At 41.4% G+C, this 23,852-nt stretch overlaps 1 protein-coding gene across 2 annotated transcripts; it reads right to left on the bottom strand.

Moving 5' to 3' along the window:
- Positions 1–3,869: 3,869 nt before the first annotated feature.
- Positions 3,870–23,574, bottom strand: LOC137326487 (prostaglandin E2 receptor EP2 subtype-like). Of its 2 annotated transcripts, none has more exons than XM_067991624.1 (4): positions 23,436–23,574; positions 9,081–10,328; positions 7,005–7,548; positions 3,870–4,820 (listed from the first exon to the last, which is right to left on the bottom strand). In XM_067991624.1, exons 2-3 carry the CDS (start codon positions 9,861–9,863, stop codon positions 7,297–7,299), a joined length of 1,035 nt encoding a protein of 344 aa, XP_067847725.1. In that variant the 5' UTR covers positions 9,864–10,328; positions 23,436–23,574; the 3' UTR covers positions 3,870–4,820; positions 7,005–7,296. The 2 variants fall into 2 exon arrangements, with proteins under 2 accessions (XP_067847725.1, XP_067847724.1); XM_067991623.1 differs by lacking the exon at positions 23,436–23,574 and adding an exon at positions 19,299–19,759 and having other exon boundaries at positions 9,081–10,331.
- Between the last annotated feature and the right edge of the window lie 278 nt (positions 23,575–23,852).

Here is a 23,852-nt window from a genome sequence, read left to right as displayed (position 1 = left end):
GACACCTGAGTGATAAATCTTTTATATATTCTCTTAACATTCATCTTTTTAATTTATATACTTTTCTAACTTTGTCCCCTTTTGCAGTTCCCACTGCTCTCTCCTGCTCAAAGTGTGCAATGTCACTGCTGCGGAATGGAACACTTTTTCCACTTTTACTTTTTAGAAGACAATCTTGTATAAAATAGAATCATACTGCACTGAAAGAGGCCATTTGGCCCATTGCACCAGTGCTGGCTCTTTGAAAGAGCTATTCAATTAGTCCCACTCTCCTGCTTTTTCCCTACAGCCCTGCAAATTTTTCCTTTTCAAGTATATATCCAATTCTCTTTGGAAAGTTACTATTGAATCTGCTTCCGCTGCCTTTTCAGGTAGTGCATTCCAAATCACAACAACTCGCTGCGTAAAAAAAATTCTCCTCATCTCCCCTCTGGTTCTTTTGCCAATTACCTTAAATCTGTGTCCTCTGTGACCCTCCTGCCAGTGGAAAAAGTTTCTCCTTAATTCAAAACCCTTCCTAACGGATATTTGAGAGTGACTAGAAGGCTTCAGTGCAATGGAGCAACACAGATGACATCAAATGGTTTATGAATATAAACCGAATCTTGGTCCTATGCTCGTCTTTAATCCCTAAAAATACTGTAGTTAAGATGCTTTAAACACTTTCATTCACATTTGAAGTTGTTTATAACCATATTATTAATGAAAAATGTTAGTTACTATCGTTAGTGAATGATGTGAATGAATATTACAAAACTTTGCAAAGTGCTGAAAGGTTGCAAAATCATTTGACACAGACAGGTGTCACATATAGGATAATAGATACTGAGAAGAAATTACATGGCTATTGTCCATTAATAATATCAGTATAAACTCCAAAAGTAAATTAAAGTGTTGTTTCAAATTTCTTGACAAATCCTATTGACAGTCAGGTAACATCAACAATAAGAACAAAGGTCAATTTTTATACAATACGTCTTGTACAAATTGCTTTTAAAATATTCATTTGTTTTCCATTATGCTCAGCATGGTTTAAAGATCAAGTCAATGTAGCATGACAAAGGATTATACAACTGATAAAATACTTGACATGAAGTTATAAAGCATCATATGGCAGGCTCTGCAGTATTAGGAATAGAGGAGAGGTATATTGGATGATGTATTATTAAGCATTTATTCCAATGCGTTTTTGTAAGTAGTTTCATGTTATTCTTTTTACAGAATATGTTAAAACAAACCAAAAGCACTGAATACAATGTTAGGAAATGGTGTTCCTTGGTTGACAATACCTGGTAGCACATCTGCTCCATTGAGCATAAGGATTATGGCAGGTGTAGTAGAAATACAAATCATAAACAAAAGTTTTATATAAAAGGATAAAATTGGCTCCATGCAGGCTGAAGCAAAAAGGGCTGCTGAGGTACACCTCGTGATTGCAACAAAAGAACAGATCACCATAGGACCTGGCAGAACCAAGTTCCGGACCGGCTGAAGATCTACATAACCTGGCTGCATTAAAAGCACTGAAAGGAAAAAAGTGGAATGTCAATCAATCTGAGGGTTGTACTTGAAGAAGCCTATTGTTAGCAAGCAACCATCCCAGAGGGGTGGTTCAAATATAAAAGAACTATTCATAGAATCATAGAAAGTTACGGCACAGAAAGAGGCCATTTGGCCCGTCGTATCCGTGCTGGCCGAAAAAGAGCTATCCAGCTTAATCCCATTTTCCAGCACTTGGTCCGTAGCCCTGTAGGTTACAGCACTTCAAGTGCCCATCCAAGTACTTTTTAAATGAGTTGAGAGTTTCTGCCTCTACCACCCTTTCAGGCAGTGAGTTCCAGACCCCACCATCCTCGGGGTGAAAAAATTTCTCCTCAGCTCCCCTCCAATCCTTCTACCAATTACTTTAAATCTATGCCCCCTGGTCACTGACCCCTCTGCTAAGGGAAATAGGTCCTCCCTATGCACTCTATCTAGTCCCATCATAATTTTATATACCTCAATTAAATCTCCCCCAGCCTCCTTTGTTCCCAACAACCCCAGCGTTTCCAATCTTTTCTCATAACTAAAATTCTCCAGCCCTGGCAGCATCCTTGTAAATCTCCTTTGTACCCTCTCTAGTGCAATTACATCTTTCCCGTAATGTGGTGACCAGAACTGTATGTAGTACTCAAGCTGTGGCCTAACCAATGTTTTATACAGTTCTGGCATAATCTCCCTGCTCTTGTAATTTATGCCTTGGCTAATAAAGGAAAGTATCCCGTTTGCCTTTTTAACCACCTTATCTACCTGTCCTGCTACCTTCAGGGATCTATTGACATGCACTCCAAGGCCCCTTTGTTCCTCTACACCTATCAGTATCCTCCCATTTATTGTGTACTCCCTTGCCTTGTTTGCCCTTTCCAAATGCATTACCTCACACTTCTCTGGATTGAATACCATTTCCCACTTTTCTGCCCATCTGACCAGTCCATTGATACCTTCCTGCAGTCTACAGCTTTCCTCCTCACTATCAACCATATGGCCAAATTTTGTATCATTTGCAAACTTCTTGATCAAGCCCCTCCACATACAAGTCCAAATCATTTATACCACAAAAAGCAAGGGACTAAGTACTGAGCCTTTCGGAACCCCAATGGAAACAGCCTTCCAGTCCCAAAAGCACCCGTCAACCATTACCCTTTGCTTCCTGCCACTAAGCCAATTTTGGATCCAACTAGCCACTTTCCCTTGGATCCCATGGGCTTTTACTTTTTTCACTAGTCTGCCATGTGGGACCTTGTCAAGACTATTAAAAAAAACAATCGTGTGGAGAAGTTGGCTTTCTACCTTGCTGCTTCTTGCAGATTGTTTCTTGCACAGCTGCCACAAGAGAAAACTATGTGCTACACCACAACCGGTGTCCATCAAGATATTTAAAGGGCCTCGGCAAGCCTGAGCCAACCATGGGTATATGTAAACTTTCGTTAAGGGGTTAGTCTAGGATAGACTTTATTTTCCAAAAGGGTATGCATTTTGGGTAGTCAGAAGGTTTTTTTTATAGTTATCAAAGCAATTCAAATCGTGCATGATCCGAAGATGTTGCTTAATTCCAATGTCGATTTTTTTTTTCTCTGGTATATAATGATTGTTTTCATTACGGTTTATGCCTGGAGTTTCTTTAGGAAAAAGAGCCCACTAAGTATAAAATAGCGTGGGGATAAAAAGGCACTTCTCAAAAAATAACATCACATGCTCCTTTTGTCCCTACAAGGGGGAGGTAAAGGGTCTACTCTGGATGTCAGGATGCTACTGTTGTGCCAGTGATTTGACAATGGTCACATTTACTGAGTATGGACTTGATGGACCTTAATATTGGGGTGCTAGAGTAAGCAGTGATCTGTGAATCTAAATGGGCTGTGAGAAGATAAAATTATTATTTTTTTTAAACTAAAATGAATAATTTTTTCCCACTTAATCCTTTGGTCCTTTTGAAAGCAGGGAAAGAGGGTGAGAGTGTGAGAGAAAAAAGTAAAAGAAAATACAAAAGAATTTTGTGGCAAATATATAGGGTCTGAGAATAGTAATTATACTCACTGGTCTCAAGCTAGTAAATATAAATGTTTTGCCAAGGTTTCCAGAACATTGAGTTTACATCTGGAAAATTTAAGTCATTCTCCTCCTCCCAATTTTCATCCAGATTTTATTTTTTGAATAAATGCTAAAATTTCTCAGCATACATTTAAAACCTTAAACCTTACATATGAACGGTGTATTTAATTTGTAAGTCAAAAAGTCAATTTCTGTGGAAGTTTTAAGCTTTCTTCCTGTTTTAGGTGTGTCCTAGAAACTTTGTACAGTGCCAAATGAGATTCTCAATGCTCCATTAATTTGTGATGTTACCACTGCGTGTTTATTGGAAAAATTGTTTGCAACACATTACAGAGGCTCCATTATGCAGTGTATATTATAAAATTGTAACCAAAATTAGAAATACATTAATATATCTTGTACAGTTTTCATAACATATATTAATGAAACTACAGGCTTAAGTTGGTAGAACTATATCATTCATACTTTATTGTCTGTGTAACAGACGAAACTGTAATTTGATGTGCTACTAGTAGTGTGCATGCACAGTTTTCAATAAGTTTAATTAATATATAGCTTCACATTTGAAACAATTTATTAGATGCATATATGAGGCTGATTCCATCAATCAGGCACCAGACAGGTTCCAGAAGAGACTGATCATGAAATTAGCCCTATGTTTTACAATTGCTGTACACAACTATTCAGTGTCATCATCAATGGAAATTCTTTCAAAATTCCTGACTATTTCTGAATGTACTATGTTAGACTGTATACAAAGTTCCAAATCAACTCTGCAAAATTACAGTTTCAAAAACAAACATTATCCTAATGGATCTTTGTAAAACAGAACAAAAACAATAACATTTTTAATTTAAACAATACACAATGTAAGTGTCAATTTTTGTTTTAACTATGATAAAAGAAGGCATCTATGCTAAATATAAAATGTACCTTTAGTTGGTCAGAAGACCATTTCTTTTTTAAATGGCATTTAAGTGGCCTGATGGCTCTACAGCAGAACACCAGAATACTAACTGGTATATCCAAGTTCATTTTCCAGCTTTGTCTGATACTGGACATTGGTAGAGTATTACCAGCTGTTCAATGGGCCTCCATCTGAGAATATTTTGTGGATCTGTCCCAGCACACCGAGACGAATCTCCATCAATCAATTATGAACCGTAGTCCATATCATCCTGTTCTCCCAACTTAAACAGTAGGCTTGGCAACGGGTGACAAAGGTCAGTCTAAAGATGGGAATTAGTTTAAAATACATAGAATAAATATTTATTTTATTTGTTCATAAAATTTGGCAAGTATGCCATACTAGGATTTTAACTTGAGTATCCTTATATAATAGGCCAAGCAAAATGCACCACTAGATACTAGGAGTGGAGTGAAAGCAAAACTGGATACATAGCAAGGATACACCTAATAGCCTACATTCTGAATGGTAGTGGGAAGGATAAATGTTTTTTTTAAGCCTGAAATATTAAAAGTGTTTATGTAGAAAAAAATATTAATTTAAATATTATCTACTAATTTAAAAAAGTTGTCTATTCTGAAGTTAAAATTATGACGTCGCAGTGCAGTTAACAGTATATAATCTGAAAGCAGGTTTTATTGGCCCAACAAAAGTTGAGTAGAGACAAATTTATCAACTGCTTTGCTAACTAGTTTTCTGGATTTAATAGCCACTTTGTTGAATAATGTTCACCTACATGATAACTGTTACTGCACTTCAAAAAGTCATTCATTATACATGAAATGCTTTGAGTCATTTCTGAGAGATGTGCTAAGATGCTATACAAATACAAGTTTTCTCTTCTTTCTTTCTAATGTGATGGAAGTCATTATTATCTATTTAGGCTAGAAGTTTGTCAGAGAACAAGTCAACAACAAAAATGTATATATTGCTCCTCACATCTCAAGTGCTCCACAAGGTGGGGAGGTGGGCATCGAACTGAAAGGGGGAAATTTGGACATGACAGGAGAAAACTGAAGATATGGTTGGAGTGATGGGTTTTTAAAAAGTTTTTGAAGGCAGGTAGAGAGGCAAATTGATGTAGAAGAGAATTCTAAATGGCAGTTGCTAAATGATTGACCTCTGATGGTGAAGCAAAGGGTGTAGGCAACAAAATCTAGCCTGGAGTAAGAGGAGAATGGAGCCAGGAAGGTGAGGATGCAGGCAAGGCCATGTGACTGGAGACAATCGCTCACATAGGGTAGGACAATCCTGTAGAGAAATTTGAAGACAAGGATAAAGATCTTGAAGTCAACTTGCTGAACCACTAACAACCAGTGGTACCTGATGAGGACAGTGAGGCGATGGGCATCCAGGGCTCGGTGGAGATGAGGACCTGGGCTGTGGAGCTTTCTTTGGATTAGCTGAAATATTTGAAGCCCGGAGGTGGGGAGGAAAGTATTCCTTTAGATGTAGGCATGGATTGTTTCATAAGTGGAAGACATCTGGCGCGAGCACATATTGGAAATTTGGGCTCATGCTCCCCACGATTTTCTGTCTGGGCATGCGATTTTGAAAAATTCCAAAATTAGTTGTTACTTCAAGGTTTGGCACAATCATTGTCAACTCAAAACTCATTGACAAAACATCATCTAATAAAGACTTGCATTTATATAGCGCCTTTCATAATGTCAGGACATCCCAAAGCACTTTATAACCAAGAAGTACTTTTGAAGTGTAGTAACTGTTGTAATGCAAGAAACACAGTAGCCAAATTGCACACAGCAAGGAGACAGTCACCAGATAATCTGTTTTAGTGATATTGGTTGACAGATAAATATTGGCCAGGACACCAGGGAGAACTCCCCTGCACTTCTTTGGATAGTGCCATGGGATCTATTTACATCCACCAGAGAAGGCAGATGGGGCCTCGGTTTAACATCTCATCTGAAAGATGGCACTTCCGACAGCACTGCACTGAAATATCAGCCTCAGTAAAGTGCTCATCTCTGGAGTGGGACTTGAACCCACAGCCTTCTAACTTAGAGGTAAGAGTGCTACCACTGAGCGACGGCTGACACTCAATCCCTCAACAGTAAGCTCCTTCCCTCAATCGTGTTGTGTGCAATCTAGGATATTAGTGCAGCACTACAATGCACATTATCCAAAACCTAAACAATTGTAATCCATACATTCAAACTAGGTGACAAAACCATTGGCATTACTAACTTCATGAAAATAGACCCATTGATTAGAACAAAGGTTTTCTATATAGAGGATGAACACTCTCTAAAGCAGATATACAACATAATGAAGAAAATAATTTAGCTTTTAACAACATATATGCCAGAGGGGGAATGCAAAAAAATGATAATTTAGTTTGTGCCAAATGCACAGAGAAGCAAATGATTACAAGCTGTATCACCAGTATTTGAACATCTTGATTGAACTAAAATCCTTTACTTACCTTAGTACAAAAAAAACACTTTTCCAAATATGTGAAAAATCAGAGAGAAATAAATATGCTGTTTGGCAGTCAGTGACTGTATAGTTATCAGGACAAAGTCCTCTCCTCTGCACAGGCTCATTACTTGTTGATTGTTGTAATCTGTCTTGTTACTCAGTGTAAATACTGGAAAGCAAACTGCTTTGCCAAATCCCATCCTGTGCCACAGGCTCTGTACGCCTTTCCTTCTAACAGATGGATTGGTGGCTGCTAGATTTTAGAAAACAACATCTTCTTCAATACAGATGAAGTATCAGGACTGTCTGTCCCAAAGTGACTCTTGTTTGAATATTTCAGCCCTTATGAAAGATGTAGTCTGCAGTTCTTGCCTTTTAGAAGTAATTTTACAGCACAATATCCTGGACCACATCTTTTTGACCTTAGATGTATTTAAAATAATAAAAACCCATGGATCAATTATTGAATTAAATGACAAGCATCGGAGAGCATTAAGGTCTCTTTTGCAGTTGTGGTCTTGAACAAATGCCCCGACGTATGCACGAACCTGAGGACAAATATCAAGAGATCAAACACTTATTTAAAATAAGCTTAGGAATATGACATTTCTAATATCATGTTTCATATTTGATTATAGTCGGCTTTTAAAATCATTTATTAAGGATGCCAATGTGCAAATACTTTTTTTTCTCTTTTTATTAAAAATATTTTCTTACAGTACTCTTTGTGGATTTATAAGGGGCTTATTGAATGGCAGCTGGCAGCAATTTCCTACAGTTGCATTAGTGGAAGAATCAGAAAAATAGCCAATAAAACTGCTTTTACACTTCTCAATTGGCTACATTGCCAGGTAATTTATTACAAAAGGTTCATTCAGCCAGCCTTAGGATGTGCAAGAATGAGCAAAACTTTGCCATTATGACTAGGAGTCAAATTTATAACGCCTGATTTAGAGACTTGATCATGGAAATACACTCACATTAACAAATTAATGAATTAATTTTATGACTGACAATGGCCCTCCTGTCCTCATATGGAATGAAGGCCATATATGAAGATACATTAAATGTTATTTGAGGGTAATTTTAAAAAATAAATACAACTTTATTCAGGAAGCTTAATTAACATTCTTATCCTTAAATTTTCAGTCATTTTAAAGGTATGTACAGTTAAAGAGTATTAATGACATCAGAAATGCAACTGATATATTTTAGCAATAATCTACCTTGACACCAGTATAGAAGTTTATTTATTAATGTGCTTCTCATAATTTTAATTTAACAAAATTAACTAAAATCCATAATCAAATAAAAGTATATGTAACTGTAACTTTGAGAGTCAACAAGAATGTCAAGTAGAATAAATCTAATGCTTATGGTTTCATTAAAAAATTCTGATGTTTTATGAATTGTAAAATATCTGACATGTTGTAACACAGATGAAGGTGAAACACACTAGGTTGTTTAGAATTTTCTGTTTCTATTCTTTATCATTGGCATTAAGATTAGATTACAGTTTCTTCCCCTACCCCTTAAATGTTCTGTCCTCTCTTAAAGATGTTAACCTATACTGGGGACATTCCCATAGAAGTAAGCAACTCTCTTCCCCCTCATTTCGAAAAACTATTGAATGAGTTTCCATGACTCTGAGTTGCTAACACAAGCTGCTTTGAAACTCTCAGCAGAGGCCTGGTGGGTTGGATCATGCCACATCCCCACTAAATTTGGCACTGATTATTTTAAACAATATACAAGAACTGTGCCGACTTTGCCCTTCCTTCGGCTAATACCAATCTGAACAGAATTTCTGCAGACACGGTAGTTTTTTTTTATTCCCCTGTGCAACTGCACATTTTTATCAAAACCTTCATAGTCCTCAGCACATTTTCCTTTTGTTCAGCCCATTATTTTTCTTGCATCCAATTTAGTATGTAAACAAAACTGTAACTAGTTGGGGATAACAGCACGCACAGATTTACTTTCTTGTTCCCATTAAGCGCCCCTACAGAAAAGTTATACGCCAAGTTTAAAAAGTGCCACAGGGAATCAAGTGGATGGCGCTCCTTGCATTAACACTCACCGTGAGAGGCACAGAACAGACAACGAAAGTAACTGTCACTATGGCTAAAAGAATGAGGTGATCTACTTCTTCCGAATTTGAAAATCGATCCCTTCTTGTCCCGGATGCATTCGAGCGTCGCCGTGCCTTTTGCCTTTGGTACATTCGGCAGAGGTTGACTATTACGGACACGTTACACAATAAGATGGAAACGATCAGCACCGTCATCAGGATGGCATAAGACAGGGAATAAACGCGGTGCTTCATCTCCAGCCCCTGAACCTTCATCGCAATAAAGCACCAGGTGCCCGGGAAATACTGTGCGTTGGTGCCAACGCCCATAAGGGGCAGGGAACAGAAGAGGATGCAGAAGATGTAGATGGCCGGGATGGCGATCAGCCCGCAGCGCTTGCTGGTGTGCCGCTGGTAGAAGTAGGGGCAGCTGATGGAGAGGCAGCGCTCCAGTGCCATAGCGAAGAGAATGAACATCGAGGTCAGTCCGAAGAAGGCCATGGCGAAGGCGCAGTAATCGCACAGGTTCAATGCCAGCAGCGGCTGGCCCTTGACATAGGCCGTGAGCACGACCGGGCTGATCAGCAGGGTCCCCATCAGGTCGGTGACGATCAGGCTGGTCACCAGGATGTGGAAGAGCGACACTTTGCTCCGGTTGTCTCGCTTGTGGACTCCGAGCACGATCAGCGCCAGCACGTTGCCCAGCACTCCCGCCGCGAACATGAGGGCGCTGGCGGTTGGGCCGGCCTGCTGCGAGATGCTGGTGCTGTTCTCACAGGTCTCGTTGAACATGGTGATGCCGGTTCTGGTTCACACAACGGGGGAGGGGAGGGAGAGGGAGAGAGCGGGCCGGGGGTGGGGGGGGGGGGGCGGTCTTTCACAATCACCGATGTCCCAATCACGTATATATGTCTCAGATCAGAAAACAGCCGGAATGAAGGATAATCCAGACCACAAAGAGTGCGAGCCGGTTAAAGAGAGGGAAACCACTTCATACCTGCCTGGCCATGCGCCTCTGAGTAACCCCGCCGCCCGGGGCTGGGCCACAGGCTGACGTCAGGCGAAAATCCCCCTCCCTCGGTCCCTCGCCGCCTCCTAGCAACAAGGTTCTCCTCATTAAAACCTCGACATTCCTGGCTGCTTGGATCTTCCTGCGCGGGCTCCTTCGACCAACACGTTCAGTTTTCAAGTCATCATCACGAAAGTTTTACGAGTTTCTGAAATGGAGCTGCCAGTTTTATCTTGTGATTGGATAAACTGCTGGATGTGGGAGGAAGAGGATATGAGTACATGAATTTGGCACTAAATCGTCAAAGGGAAGGTTCACGAATAAATACCTTATACTAAACCCATAAACAATGAGATAAACCTTGTAAAGTGGTTTAAACGTCATGTGTACTTTTGCTGTGAGCTGTGAAAAGCTAGACAAACAAAAAAATTTAGAAACAGCAATTATTTCAACATAACTAATGAATGCTGTATGCTAAGAGTTCCACGTGTGGTTGTTTACAGGTTACAAATCATATTACAAAATACATTATGTCAAGTGCAAAAGACCTACAACAAAGTAAAAATAGATGGCAGTTTAATCACCACCTTCATCCTTGAAACTCATTTTTTTTGTCTGCTGCCTTTGGCAGTAAGCTGTCAGCATGCACAGAAGCCCTTTAATTTCCTAATTTGTACTTGTGGGCATACTCCAAAAGTCAGTATGCATCTCAATAGAAGCTTGCCCATTAATGGATGGGAAATTGTTGCTATTTTTGTTTGGAAAGACATAGGACACAAATTTGCAATCACAGTTTTTGGATGTGGCCATTGTGATCCCGCTGGATCAAGTGCGCCAGAGAGCTGAAGTGCTTTTTTCTCACCAATGATCACTGTATGATTATTCAAGACTATGGCAACATGGCAGGAGGTAGCTACAAATGTCAATGCCACCTAATATTTATGAGACAGAGCCATCTAAAGGACAAATCATAAACCAACTCTTGCAACCATTTAAAAAAGAAATATGAAATGGTCATGTTAAAAATCATCCAGCACTCTCTTCACTGAGGCACAAATCAGGATCTGGAAACACCTCCCCCCTCTCCACTGAGACATAAGTATCTGGCTGGCACCCCCCCTTCTCCTTGCTATGGCACATATCATAGACCAGCATCACCCTCTCCCCCTCCCTTCCTTCCCTCTCCCTCCTTTTCTCCTCCTCCCCTCCTGTTCCCCATCCCTGCTCTCCACTATACAACCCTCCTCTTTACGCTCATCTTTTTCTCCCATTTCCCCTCTCCTTTCTCTTCTCTCCCCTCCTCTCCCCCTTACCCTTCCCTCCACTCTCTATCCCCTAGCCCTCTTCCCGCCCCTCTTCTCTACCACTACTCATCTCCTCCTTTACCCTCACTTTCAGTTTCCTCTCTCCCCCTCACTCTTCATTATTCTTTTCTATTTTTACATTGAACCTATGTTGCGGTTGCTATTTTCCAATTTTTCTCCTACTCGCACATCAGTTATTTGCTCCACTTCATTTCCCAGAACTAAATCAAGCAATGCCTCTTTCTTTGTTGGACTAGAAACATACTAATCTAGGAAGCAGTCCTGGATGCATTCTAAAAAGTATTCCCCACTTTAAAAACATGCATTACCTTTATTCCAGTCTATCTTGGGATAGTATAATCACCCAATGTTATTGCCCTGTTGTTCTTACATATCTCTCTGATCTGTCTTTAAGTCTCCCCCTCTCTCTCATCCCCATTGTATGATGGCCTGTATTACACACTGAGAATTATACCGTTTCCCTTCCTATTTATAAACTTTATCCGTATGGATTCTGCCATAATGTAACCCCCTGGACATCTTTGTGTTCTGGCACTCAGATAGAATCCTTTGCTAACACAGCCACCCTGCCACCTATTTTCTTTCCTATCTCTTCTGAAAATGTTATAACTAGGAATCTTAAGTTCCCTGTCCTGTCTAAATCTAGGTCCGTCTCTGTTAAAACTACTGGGGATGAATTTAGACTTGCATCTGAGATGAGTGCTGTCAGTGGAGTAGCAAAAATTGGTTTAAATCCTTCCCAACTGCACTATTTACCCTCTGTGCAGGGAAATTGGTACCTCTTTGGTTCAGATGAAGGCTGTCCCTTTGATATAGTCTTCCCTTGTTCAAGAATTTGCTCCAATGCTTCAAGAATGTTAATCCGTTCCTCCTGCAACAGCCATTTATTGACCGTCCTAATTTTTTTCTCCTTAAGCTGTGCAACTCATGGCATTGCAAGCAATCTAGTATCTAATTCTTTAAACTCCCTCTGCAAGACCTCAAATGTACCTCCATCAATGTTATTGGTACCAAAATGGACCACAACTTTTGTCTGCTCTCCTTCCTGTCCCAGAACTTTTTCACTCATTCCGTACCATTCAGGATGCCCAGTAATGACTGCAAAAAAGACTGTCTATACCCTTGATTATAGATTCTCCCACTTGTACCACTCCCCTATTCTTGAACTCCACCTACCTCTCACCCCCTTGAGTAGTCCGTTATTCCATATTGTCACATTGTTGCTTAGGACCACCTTCCAATGAGTCATTGTCACTATTCTCTTTATACTTGTCCAATACTATGGCCTGGATTTTCCTCTGAATCACCATCCATTTTCTGGCAGTTTTGGGGCAGTAAACAGAGTTAAATAGTAATACCTCCTTCGTGGTCTCCTGCATGTGAGCCCTGTCTCTGTCTGCTGCCTCTGAGAATAGTCATCCACTTCTCTCTTTTTACACTAACAATGTGTCCTGAACTGCCTAGTACTGCCTTTTTGGTGACTACATTCTGGAGAGTACAATCCCTGATGCTGTAGAGTGTGGCCAATTGCTACTTAAGCACAGAGATCCTCTCCTCCAGAAGGTTTTCTGACAGTGCAAATGTGCTGCCCCTGGATACACGGTGGATCCATGATGACCCACACTCTGCATAATTCATGAGGGTTCCGTGCACTGCCATCCCTCTGGGTCTAATTTAAAAATGTAGATACTGTTAGCCTGAGCTCCCACTGACAGCAAATGCTAGCAAGAATCAAACTCCACTTACTCACTTCACCTAAATATTAATCATAGAAAGAAAATTCTTGTCTAAACTCTACACTTTTCTGGCCATTCATATTCCACTGGCCTCTTGCAGCTCAAGAGCTAACTACTGAGAAGAACAAGAACAGCAATGTCTTGGGAAAACCTTGACCTCCTAGTTCCCCTCCAAGTCATACACCTTCCTGACTTGGATATAGAGGCCTCAAAATGCCATGCCATTTCTGGGGCTTAAAATCAATGCAATTCACTTGAATAATCAGCAGAATTGGGCCACTTACAATTAGTATAAAATTAAAGAACTAGAGGTAGAAATCAGTCCAGGCATGTTTTCGGGCCCAATCTCAGCACTGTGGACGCAGTGTGTGCCCGAAGCAAGACGCTTCAGAATCGATAGAAATTGATCCTTGGGCCTCAGCTGAATAATTGGGGTGAGCTGCTAGTGCTGCAAAATTTTATACATTGAAGATGCCTAATGCCTGTTTTGGGTGTCTGCCCAGGATGCCTAAAAAATAGGCCCCACGAATTTGGCAGTGGGACACACACCTGTGCATATTAGACGCAGGCCGTCCCACTGCTAAATTGGTATGCTTTTCACCTGTTTTACACCCAAAAAATGGGAGTAATGCATACCAATTTCTACCTCTAGTGTCCTTGTACAAGACCCTGATTAGCGCTCATCTGGAATACTGTTTCCAGTTTTGATCCCCATGGTGGATGATGTTGAGGCCCTGAAAAAGGTTCAAAGAGGGGCTACTAGAATGATCGCTCAGTTAAAAGCTTAGTTAACAAGATAGGCTTAGAGAGCTGGGGCTTTAAAGTCAAGAAAAGCATGGAATCCGGGGTGATTTAATTGAAATATTTAAAATGTTGAATGGATTAGTGTGCATTTGTATAGATAGACTTTCTGAGCTAGTTAGGTTAGGGATAATGAGGGGCAAGGCCTATAAGTTACGCAAGCATAGGACTAGGTTAGATATCAGGAGGTTTTCTTTAAGCAGAGGGTTGTTGATGCCTGGAACAAGTGGTGAGTGTGGATTTGCTGCAACAAGGAACTGGACGAGTTGGCCTAGGAATTTTTTCTGTTTCTTTGCCTCTCCTAGGAGATTACATAACTACTAATGGGCAGGAACACCGAGACATGATGCTTTTTTGTGCCGTGACTGGAACAGGCTCAATAACTAGCCAGTCTTTTCCTGTCCCTCTTTTCATATGATTCGTATTTGTTATAAAAACCGGCATAGACCAGTTGGGCCGAATGGTCTGTTTCTGTGCTGTAAATTCTATGTATTACATCTCAGCTTTTATGTTCTATGATTTCTGCTGTAAAACTCAGTATTCCATTAACTTTTTATGCCCTTTACCCTTGAGGTGCTGCTTTTATTGTTGTGTGACTCTGAACCCCCAAATCCCTCTGCTCTTCTACATCATCCAACATTTCCCCATTCAAAGTATAATTATTACTTTTTCTAACAAAAATGTACCACCTCACACTTACTAACATTGAATTTCATCTGCCACTCTTTTGCCCATTCCAACATCTTATCAATATCCCCATAAAGCCTCCCTTGGTCTTCCACATTATTTACTGTGACTCCTATTTTAGTATCAGCTGCAAATTTGGACATCACTGCCCCCCTAGTCCTATATCCAAATCATCGATGTACACAATGAACAGAAGCAGTCCCAAAACAGAACCTTGTGGGACACCCCTACCCACTTCCTTAATTCTTACTCTCTGATTCCTGCCTCCTAACTAGTTTTTAATCCAATTTGCTACTTTTCCACTAATTGCACGCACCTTAATCTTCTCCAACAGTCTCCTGTGTGGCACCTTGTCAAAGGCTTCCTGAAAGTCTATGTATACCACAACCACTGCATTTCCCCCACCAACCATATCTGTTACCTCTTTAAAGAACTCTATCAGGTTTGTCAAGCATGATCTTCCTTTCTGAAATCTGTGTGGTCACTAGTGAACAGGAACAGGTGCAAGTGGAAAGGACAGCCCTGGAAGCGCCTCGCTGGAAGTCAAGCTTTGTTTTGGCTCAGCTGAAGAAGACAGAGATGCAGACTTTAGGGGCCCAGCTTTCAAAAGAAGAATGTTTTCCTCACATCATCAATTGTTGAATATATTGGACTGTCTGCCAGGAAAATACTGCCACATGCCGGAGATAATGGATGAATTCGCTACCAACTCATGTGGGGTTGTGATGTATGGCATTTACACACAGCACTCAACCATGGACTCTGCAGCTGGATCCTCCCTTGCAGGAGTCCATGGCACCAGTATTAGCACCTTTCAGTGATGCTCATTTTGGCACCATGCAGACTTGAGACTCCACCATCTCCTCCTGGGACAGGCTGGGATTGCAGGCTTCAGTCACATCCTGGCTCTCTTACAGTCTGCTATTCCGCAGATCAGTAGGAGAGCTGAGCCTCAACCCCATAGGAGGGGCAGTCAGGCAATTAGAGTGGAACATGTTGTTCTCGCCAGATGACAGCACATCTGGACCTTCTCTACCCCTTCAACCAATGTCCGTTCTAGTGCCTGAATGCCAGTTGGGCCAGACTGCCCAAGCAGATGGTGAGATGCTGCAATCTGCAGCCGGACCTCTCAGACCTGAGCTCCTAGAAGTCGCCAACCACAAGTTTCTCGAATCTTCATCTCAACCACAGCAGCCTTCCATGTCCCATACAGAAGCCACAAGTGAGCATCTCATAGGAGTAGTAGAAAAGGTAAAAGATCAACTAAGAAAGGCACTATGGGCTCATATCTGAGTGATAATTAGTTTGTAGCCATTTGTATAAGCCAGTAAAATTATAAACCATTTTGAAATCTTTGTGCGCAAAGTAGTAGCTGGTGACCCTTCATTGTTAGGTGATATGTATATTGATGTTGGTCTTTGGATGGAGGTAGTTTATTGGAAGCTAGAAAGACCGGGACATAGGAAAGAACAGAGAGGAGGTCCTGCTATGGGAGTATCAGGAGCTAGGGGGTAAATTAAAAAAGGAGCTCAAGGGCAATAATCTCCAGATTACAATCCGAGCCAGGTGCTAATTGGCATGGGGATAAACATATCAGGAAAATGAATTTGTGGCTGAGAGGTGTGGGAAGGAGGGTTTGCAGTTTATGAGACACTGGCACCCGTACTGGGACAGGAAGGAACTGTACCGCTGGGAGGGGCTGGAACCAAGGACCTAGTGGAAAGCACTGTAGAAAGGGCTTTAAACCAGCAAATGGTGGGGGAGGGTTTGGGTGGAAATAATAGTAACCTAAAGATAAGAGAAAAAAGGAATGAGAGCAAAGATCAGAGTACAAAATGAGATAAAGGTAACTTGGATACTCAGGAAACGGAAACAGTTATGGGAAGTGATAATACAATACTTGTTAAAAATAATGCAGAAGCAATGAAAGGAAAGAGCATATTAAATTGCCTGTATAGCAATGTACAGATCATCAGCAACAAAACAGGGGACTTGGAGGCAGTAATTAGAAGTGAGGAAACAGATGTAACAGAGCTAACAGAAATATAACAGCAAACAGGACAGAATTGGCAGTTAAATACTGCAAGCTATAATGTATTTAGAAATGATAGGGAAAGAAGAAGGGTTGATGGGTTAGTTGTGTTAATCAGAAATAACATAATAGCAGTAACAAGAAAGGACATGACTAACAAAGACATAGAAACAGAATCATATGGATTGGGATAAAGGTTAGGAAGGGATCGGTCACACTATTAGGGGTATACTGCCGACCATCAAGTAGTGGAGGGAGAAGTATGTAGACAAATATATGAAATGAGTAAAAAACAGAATCATAATCATGGAGATTTCAAGTATCCCAAAATAAACTGGCAGAGGGGCTGGAAAGGAAGAAGGGGGTAGAATTTTTACAGTGTGTAGAAGACTCCTCTCTAATCTAATCTACGAGGAGCCCAAAAGGGAGGAAGCACTAGTAATGGGAAATAAACCGTAGCAGATAACAGAAGTAAACTTGGGAGAACATCTACGGAGTAGTGATCACAATATAATAAGGTTTAAGATACAAAGACCAGGAATAGATTGGAAAAAAACTATGAGGGAATGAGGATGGAGCTAAAGGTGGTAAAGAGGTATAACAACAGTAGGCAATATTTAATGGAGAGAGCGATAGAGTTCAGGAGAAATATATTGTAGGATAACTTTACCCCTCTTGCCAATGATCTTCACAACATCAATATGGTACAGTGGAGTTTTATTAAGTTTCACACAAGGGTCAGAACTATGTGCACTTAAGCAGTAGTCAACAGTGCAGAACAAGAGTTATATCACCCGTCCCGCTGCAGGTAGAGGTCGTGCCCACTTTGTACAGGAGTCTTGACAGTCACCTCGCCTGGGGTCTCTTCCGTCAATACCGTTGTAGACTCGTGGCCTTACCCCGCCTGGGGTTTCCTCATACCCAGCCTGGGGTTTCCACTCGTCCTGCCCCTTCGGGACAAGATTCCCCTTTAGTTCTCTGACTCATAGGCCTCTGACCTTTTTGGATCTGGATTCGCTTCACCTCAGGGATGCATGGTTTTGCTCCAGGGCCAACCCTTACTCCCGTCCGTGTTCTCGACAACCTGAATCTCGTATGGGATCTCTCTTTTATGCCACTTTTGAGGATGGTTACAGGGGCTGTTATTGACACAGGTGATGGACCCTATGGAGATCTTGCCAAAAGGCCTGGTGGCTAATTGGTTGTCGAGTATCTTTCAGACAGAGTCGGCCTACTCCTTATCTCTTTGTTTGATGGGCAAGGGGTGATGGAATAGCCTCCCCAATGCCTTACCCCTTTGATTGACCAATCACCAGTTGCTACTATTCCCACGGGACTGGCCCCTTATCTTATCCGTTGTTTCTCTCAAGGCCAATTTTTGCAACTTCTATGTCTATTATCTTATACTCCTGTCTGGGTCCCAGGCTGGTAACTCCAAGACTTCATTATCTCATTTGGACAGTTAGGTTCTTATCTCGTGGGTATGACTGAGTGACTTGTTAATGTAGCTATGGTTACAGCTTGTGTGCTGTGCTGGCAATTTCATATTTTCATTAGTTTTACTAAGGGATTTTTTAAGGGTTTTTGTAAAGCCCGACAGATTCTAAATTATGTGGTTGATTACTATATACTTGCTTAATCAGTACCAAAGAGAGAAAGGCGCTCGTATAAGGATAGCAAAAGGTACGTAACACAAATACATGTAGTACACTGAGACAGGCTTTTTTACTGACTAAGAGTTACGTAACACATCTTCCATAGCTCCTTAGTGATGTAGCTCCTGCCCACAATGTGTAGATGTGGGACTTTGCATATGTACAACTGCATTTTTCTAGTCTTGAAAAATCTAAAGCTTTTTCAGGAGAACAGCTGCATTTGTATGGAATCGCATTTGTGTACAGTTATGGTTTTATTGCATGTTTTTAAAAAGGGTCAAACCAGAGCTAAACTGGCATAATCTAGAACTAGTTGTTTGATTACTGCCTTATCCCCAAAATTCAGATGAACATCAGAATCGCATTTACCTCAATTTTTAATGTGTTTTTTTTTATTTTCTACTAGTATTGTATGAACCCTTCAAGCGCTTTTAGAAACTATTTCTTGTTTTTACTGGATGGTCTTACTCCATAAGTATACTTGTATCTTTGTGGGTGCCCACTATATTTGGGCCTGTAGAAACAGAAAAGCCGCAAACACTGGAAATCTGAAATAAAAACTGATGAAGGTTTCCACAAAATATGGCTGCCTATCTTCTCTTTCTAGATACTAATAAACCTGCTATTCCATATTGAAGTCACTGTTTACTAATTTAGTGAAAAATAACCTGGTTTCTCTCTAGGTCTGAATGCAAAAATCTATCTCCTCAGTTTGACTTTTCTTTGATGTGGATATGCCGGTGATGGACTGGGGTTGACAAATGTAAGGAATCTTACAACACCAGGTTATAGTCCAACTGTTTTATTTGAAAATCACAAGCTTTCAGAGGCTTTCTCCTTCGTCAGGTGAGCGATGTAGTACACTGAGTACGCTCACCTGACGAAGGAGAAAGCCTCCGAAAGCTTGTGATTTTCAAATAAAACAGTTGGACTATAACCTGGTGTTGTAAGATTCCTTACATTTAACTTTTCTTTCACTCACCTCTTGTGACAATATAAATTTGACGTCTCCTGTTACCAGCGCTCCGAATTTTTTTTCCCTCCCGCCTCCTCGGCGCGCTGATTGGTCGGAATGGAGCCGCGTCCGACACACCTCCACTACTCGCCTTTAAACAGCCACCATCGTTCACAGCAAATTACCCAGCTTTCAGGAGAACAGCGTCCACGACACCACACAACCCTGCCACGGCAACCTCTGCAAGACATGCCAGATCATCGACACAGATACCACCATCACACGAGAGGACACCACCCACCAGGTACATGGTCCATACTCCTGTGACTCGGCCAATGTTGTCTACCTCATACGTTGCAGGAAAGGATGCCCTGGAGCATGGTACATTGGCGAGACCATGCAGACACTGCGACAACGGATGAACGGACACCGTGCAACAATCGCCAGACAGGAGGGTTCCCTCCCAGTCGGGGAACACTTCAGCAGTCAAGGACATTCAGCCACCGATCTTCGGGTAAGCATACTCCAAGGCGGCCTTCGAGACACACGACAACGCAAAATCGTCGAGCAGAAATTGATAGCCAAGTTCCGCACCCATGAGGACGGCCTCAACCGGGATCTTGGGTTCATGTCGCGCTACACGTAACCCCACCAGCGAATAAAAATTATCTGTTTTTAATTCAACGGGTCATTTTCAGTCTTTCTCTTCCTTTCGGATGTTTCTCCCTCTCTCTCTCTGTTTTGTGTTCTGGCCGTTTGTATGTTCGGTGGTCCTGTAGGTAACACCTCTCTGTCTGAACACTTTGATTGCCTTGACAACGGGCAGTTGGAATGATTATCTGTAATCACCAGGTATTGTTCTCTGAATATAAATGCGAAAGGTTCAAGGATTTCCTGACATTCACCTGACGAAGGAGGAAGCCTCCGAAAGCTTGTGATTTTCAAATAAAATTGTTGGACTATAACTTGGTGTTGTAAGACTGTTTACAAATATAAATTGGAAGCATAATCACAAAATGTTATAAACATAAGGAAATTTTGGGGCTGAAATTCCACAACGGGCACAATTGAAGTTTCTGTGCCACACTGCTGGTGTAAACCAGGCCTGTAGAGACGTTCATTGACTGCCTTGAAATTTCTGCTTCAGCTCATTTGAATAATTACACGGCACTGCCTATGCAATTTTGCCTGTGTGCAGGGAACAAGCCCAAAGGGCCAAGCAGAATTTCTGATCATTCGGTCCCTCTGGGCTGCCCAGATGGTAAACCCTGGGCAGCGCATCAGCAGCACTTTTGCAACACATATCCTCTGCCCTGAGTTGCCGCTCCGGCTGTGCCCAGTTTGTGCCTGCACTGCCAGTGCGCATGAGAGGAATTTCAGCCTCTTAAACTTCATTTGAATTTTAGTTGGATTATAATAATGTGGTTTCTGAATTGATTACATAGGTAAATGTTCCTTTATTAGAGAGGGATGTTTATCGCTACCTTTATGTCTGGTCTCAACGTAACCCAACAAGTGACCTGCTAAACGACATAACTCTTTGTTTCCTTTTTTTTGACACGGAGCTTTCTTTTTGCATGAGAAACCTGGGTGAAAGGAAAAAGTGTGGGTGAGCACCAAGATTGAAAAGAATAGGAAAAAATATGAGGCAAATTAAGAAGTAGTGATTAGGTGATGCCAAGCTTGGGTTTTAAAAGTCTGTGGATTGTAAACGGAAGGCAAAACTAAGGGAGGTACAGTGTTCCATAGAACTACATGTATTTATCATAGAATGTAGGTCTGTTTTCTGTCAAGACTGGGAACTTTGTAAAAAGAAAACTTTGCTCTGACTATTTCCAGCAGTTAACTTATTGGGATCCCACTTGTCCATATTCTGTCTGCATGGTGAACTGTCTGGTAGTTTGCCAGCAGAACATGTATAACTAATGTGTGTTTATTTCAACTGTCTGTCCTTGGAGCCCTTTAGCTTAGCTTACATTTAATAATTATGTTATTGGTTGCTTACAAAAGCTTGGATTTGATGAATACATCACTGACTCTAAGCACAAACCCAAGGGTTCCATCTCTAAGTTATTGTTATAAAACTTACAGAGGAATTTAACATGTGCATTCATGAAGCATTTAGTCATAAAATATACACAACTGTTCCACACAAATGCAGTCCCATTCACTCTACAATGTAAAGATAGAGTATGGATTGTGTAGACAGGGGCTGTTGAAGATATACAGAATGCACAACACTCTGGCAAATGTTCATGTGCTTTTCGAAAGCATATGGATGTCCAGGTCACCCTGTATTAGGGAATTAGGGGTTACGGGGAGCGGGCAGGAAATTGGACATGAATTTAGATTTGAGGTTAGGATCAGATCAGCCATGATCTTATTGAATGGCGGAGCAGGCTCGAGGGGCCGATTGGCCTACTCCTGCTCCTATTTCTTATGTTCTTATGTTCTTATGCTGCCATGGCGGTTTATTTGCCCCATGGCCCATTGGATGTGGCAAGCAACAAACACCAAGAGCACTGTTAATACAAGGTACATTCTGTATGTTCACAGACTCACATGACTCACATAAGGTGACTGCTGGGTTGACATAAATCTTCTCTCATACTCCTTGTTCCAACATATATCCCTATTCCATCTCCTTGCAGGAGAAGGCCACACATAACAGGCAGCAGCACATGCAAACCAGAGGAACGTGACCTCATCTAAGGTCTTTTACACTTTACAAGGAGAGGCTCCTGGAGATTCTAGGTCTGAAGGAAATAGAGCGAGTGGGAAAGCCTCCCCCAAGCTCATGTTTAGTATAATTCTTTGTTTTTCATTCTTTATCTCCTTACTCATTTGCTCACATACACACAGGTAAATACTGCAGAGCTGTAGCAGATCATACTATAATGTCTTGACATGTGAGCTGTTTCCAGGGCTGCCATACAGCCAGTATTCTAAAATATGCTTTTCTTATGTTACCCTAACAGAAGGTGACAAGGCCCAATGTCCGGCCTAATCCAAACGCTTCACAGAACACAATATCACCCAGTCCTACAGTGGCAAGCATCATACCCAGATGTTTCTTCACTAGGAGGGTCATTGAGTTGCAGGAGGGAGCATTTGGTGAAATACAAGCAGGAGCAGGTGGAATTGGAAGAGTCGTAATCTCCTGAAGAAGAACTAACTTAAGGGCTCCTTCAGTTGCTGAGCTTTGGGATTCAGACTTCACAGGATTGCCTAGAAAAGCAGTTTGCTAACTCAGCATTAGCACTTCATGCAGTCACACGAAAGTCCATCATGTAGCCTGCAAAGTATGAGGGCACATAACCTGCATCTGTGCATTGCTTCATAATCTGACCAAGCTGCAAACCATATGGACAGCATAACGATTCAAGGCCTCTCTACAGTGGAGCATCTTCGGCTGAGATCTTAAGCTTAGGCAAAGCTTCCCTAGAACGAATGATCTGACAGGGGTCAAGTGACTTTGGGCTCCAATCGACAGCATTGTCCTACATGGATTCAGAGTTGGCGAAGCAGATTGAGACAGTATCATGCAATGCTTCAACAACCTCACTGCTACCCACTGATCTACTCCCCACTTATCTGTGGCATGCCAAGGGAAAGCCCAGCAGTGGGGAATGACAGGAGCTGGCATAGATAATGAAGATTTCTCTGAGGACAAAGCCACATCTGTATTACCCAGCTTCCCACTCAAATAACTGCAGATATTGCAGGCAGTATACAAGCCCAGGCAGCTACCACATCACCACGTGGTGCATGTAGTGTAGGGCCATTTACTGTGCCAACACAAGGATGCATATGACTGCTTCCATTCACCTCAGTTTCTCCTCCCACTGGAGTAACATGCAAAAGGAGCACTCCATTAGGAAGCAGAATACACAGTATATTAGATCCAATTCCATAGAAATTACAACATGGAAATAGGCTGATCAGCTCAACCAGTTCATGTTGGTGTTTATCCTGCAGACAAGCAGTAATCCTAATCCCATACTTTCCATAGGGAAAATTAATGAAATGAGTTGTCCAGGTAAACAAGGTATCCAGCAGGTTCGAGGGGCCGGATGGCCTCTTCCTGCTCCTATTTCCTATATTCTTATGTCACCTATATGATGCCACTGTGGACTGCAAGTTGTGAGATTTGACAGCAATTACCTTGACCTGTACATATGGGTGACAGCATAAAAGCATCTCTCGCTTCAGCACCTAATGTGCAACTAAGCAGTCTTGCTTGCCTCCTCTGTTCCTCCTCTTCCTTCTTCAAAACTGCAGGTAGAGCAGAATGTCCAGGCAAATAACCATAGGAACTGTTTAGGCTGTGCACAATTCCCTTGACTGAAAACAAAAGAATTTGGCAAATAAGCAGTCCAATCACTGGGTAAGTGTACAGCTATTTGTCACAACTACCAAACAGAGACCCTTTTAAGAAAAATAACCCGACATTGCTGACAATGTGCAGCACCCATTTTATATAAAGCATCAAGAGTCTGCAGTGCCTTTCAGATGCTGTGAAGGGATTATACAACCATCAGGTCATTTATATAATTTTAGAGCCTCTAATGAGCCTAGTGT

This window comes from Heptranchias perlo, chromosome 10 (genome assembly GCF_035084215.1).
Source record: "Heptranchias perlo isolate sHepPer1 chromosome 10, sHepPer1.hap1, whole genome shotgun sequence".
Taxonomy (NCBI): Eukaryota; Metazoa; Chordata; class Chondrichthyes; order Hexanchiformes; family Hexanchidae; genus Heptranchias; species Heptranchias perlo.
The sequence above is the reverse complement of the archived record's forward strand: the minus strand, read 5'-3'. Positions and strand labels throughout refer to the sequence as shown.

Bases quoted from the DNA above. Each gene is read 5' to 3' on its own strand.
- LOC137326487 (XM_067991624.1), bottom strand. From the start codon at position 9,863: ATGTTCAACGAGACCTGTGAGAACAGCACCAGCATCTCGCAGCAGGCC. The intron at 7,549-9,080 runs GTGAGTGTTAAT...ATTTGTCCTCAG, and splicing joins TCTGTTCTGTGCCTCTCACG to GTTCGTGCATACGTCGGGGC.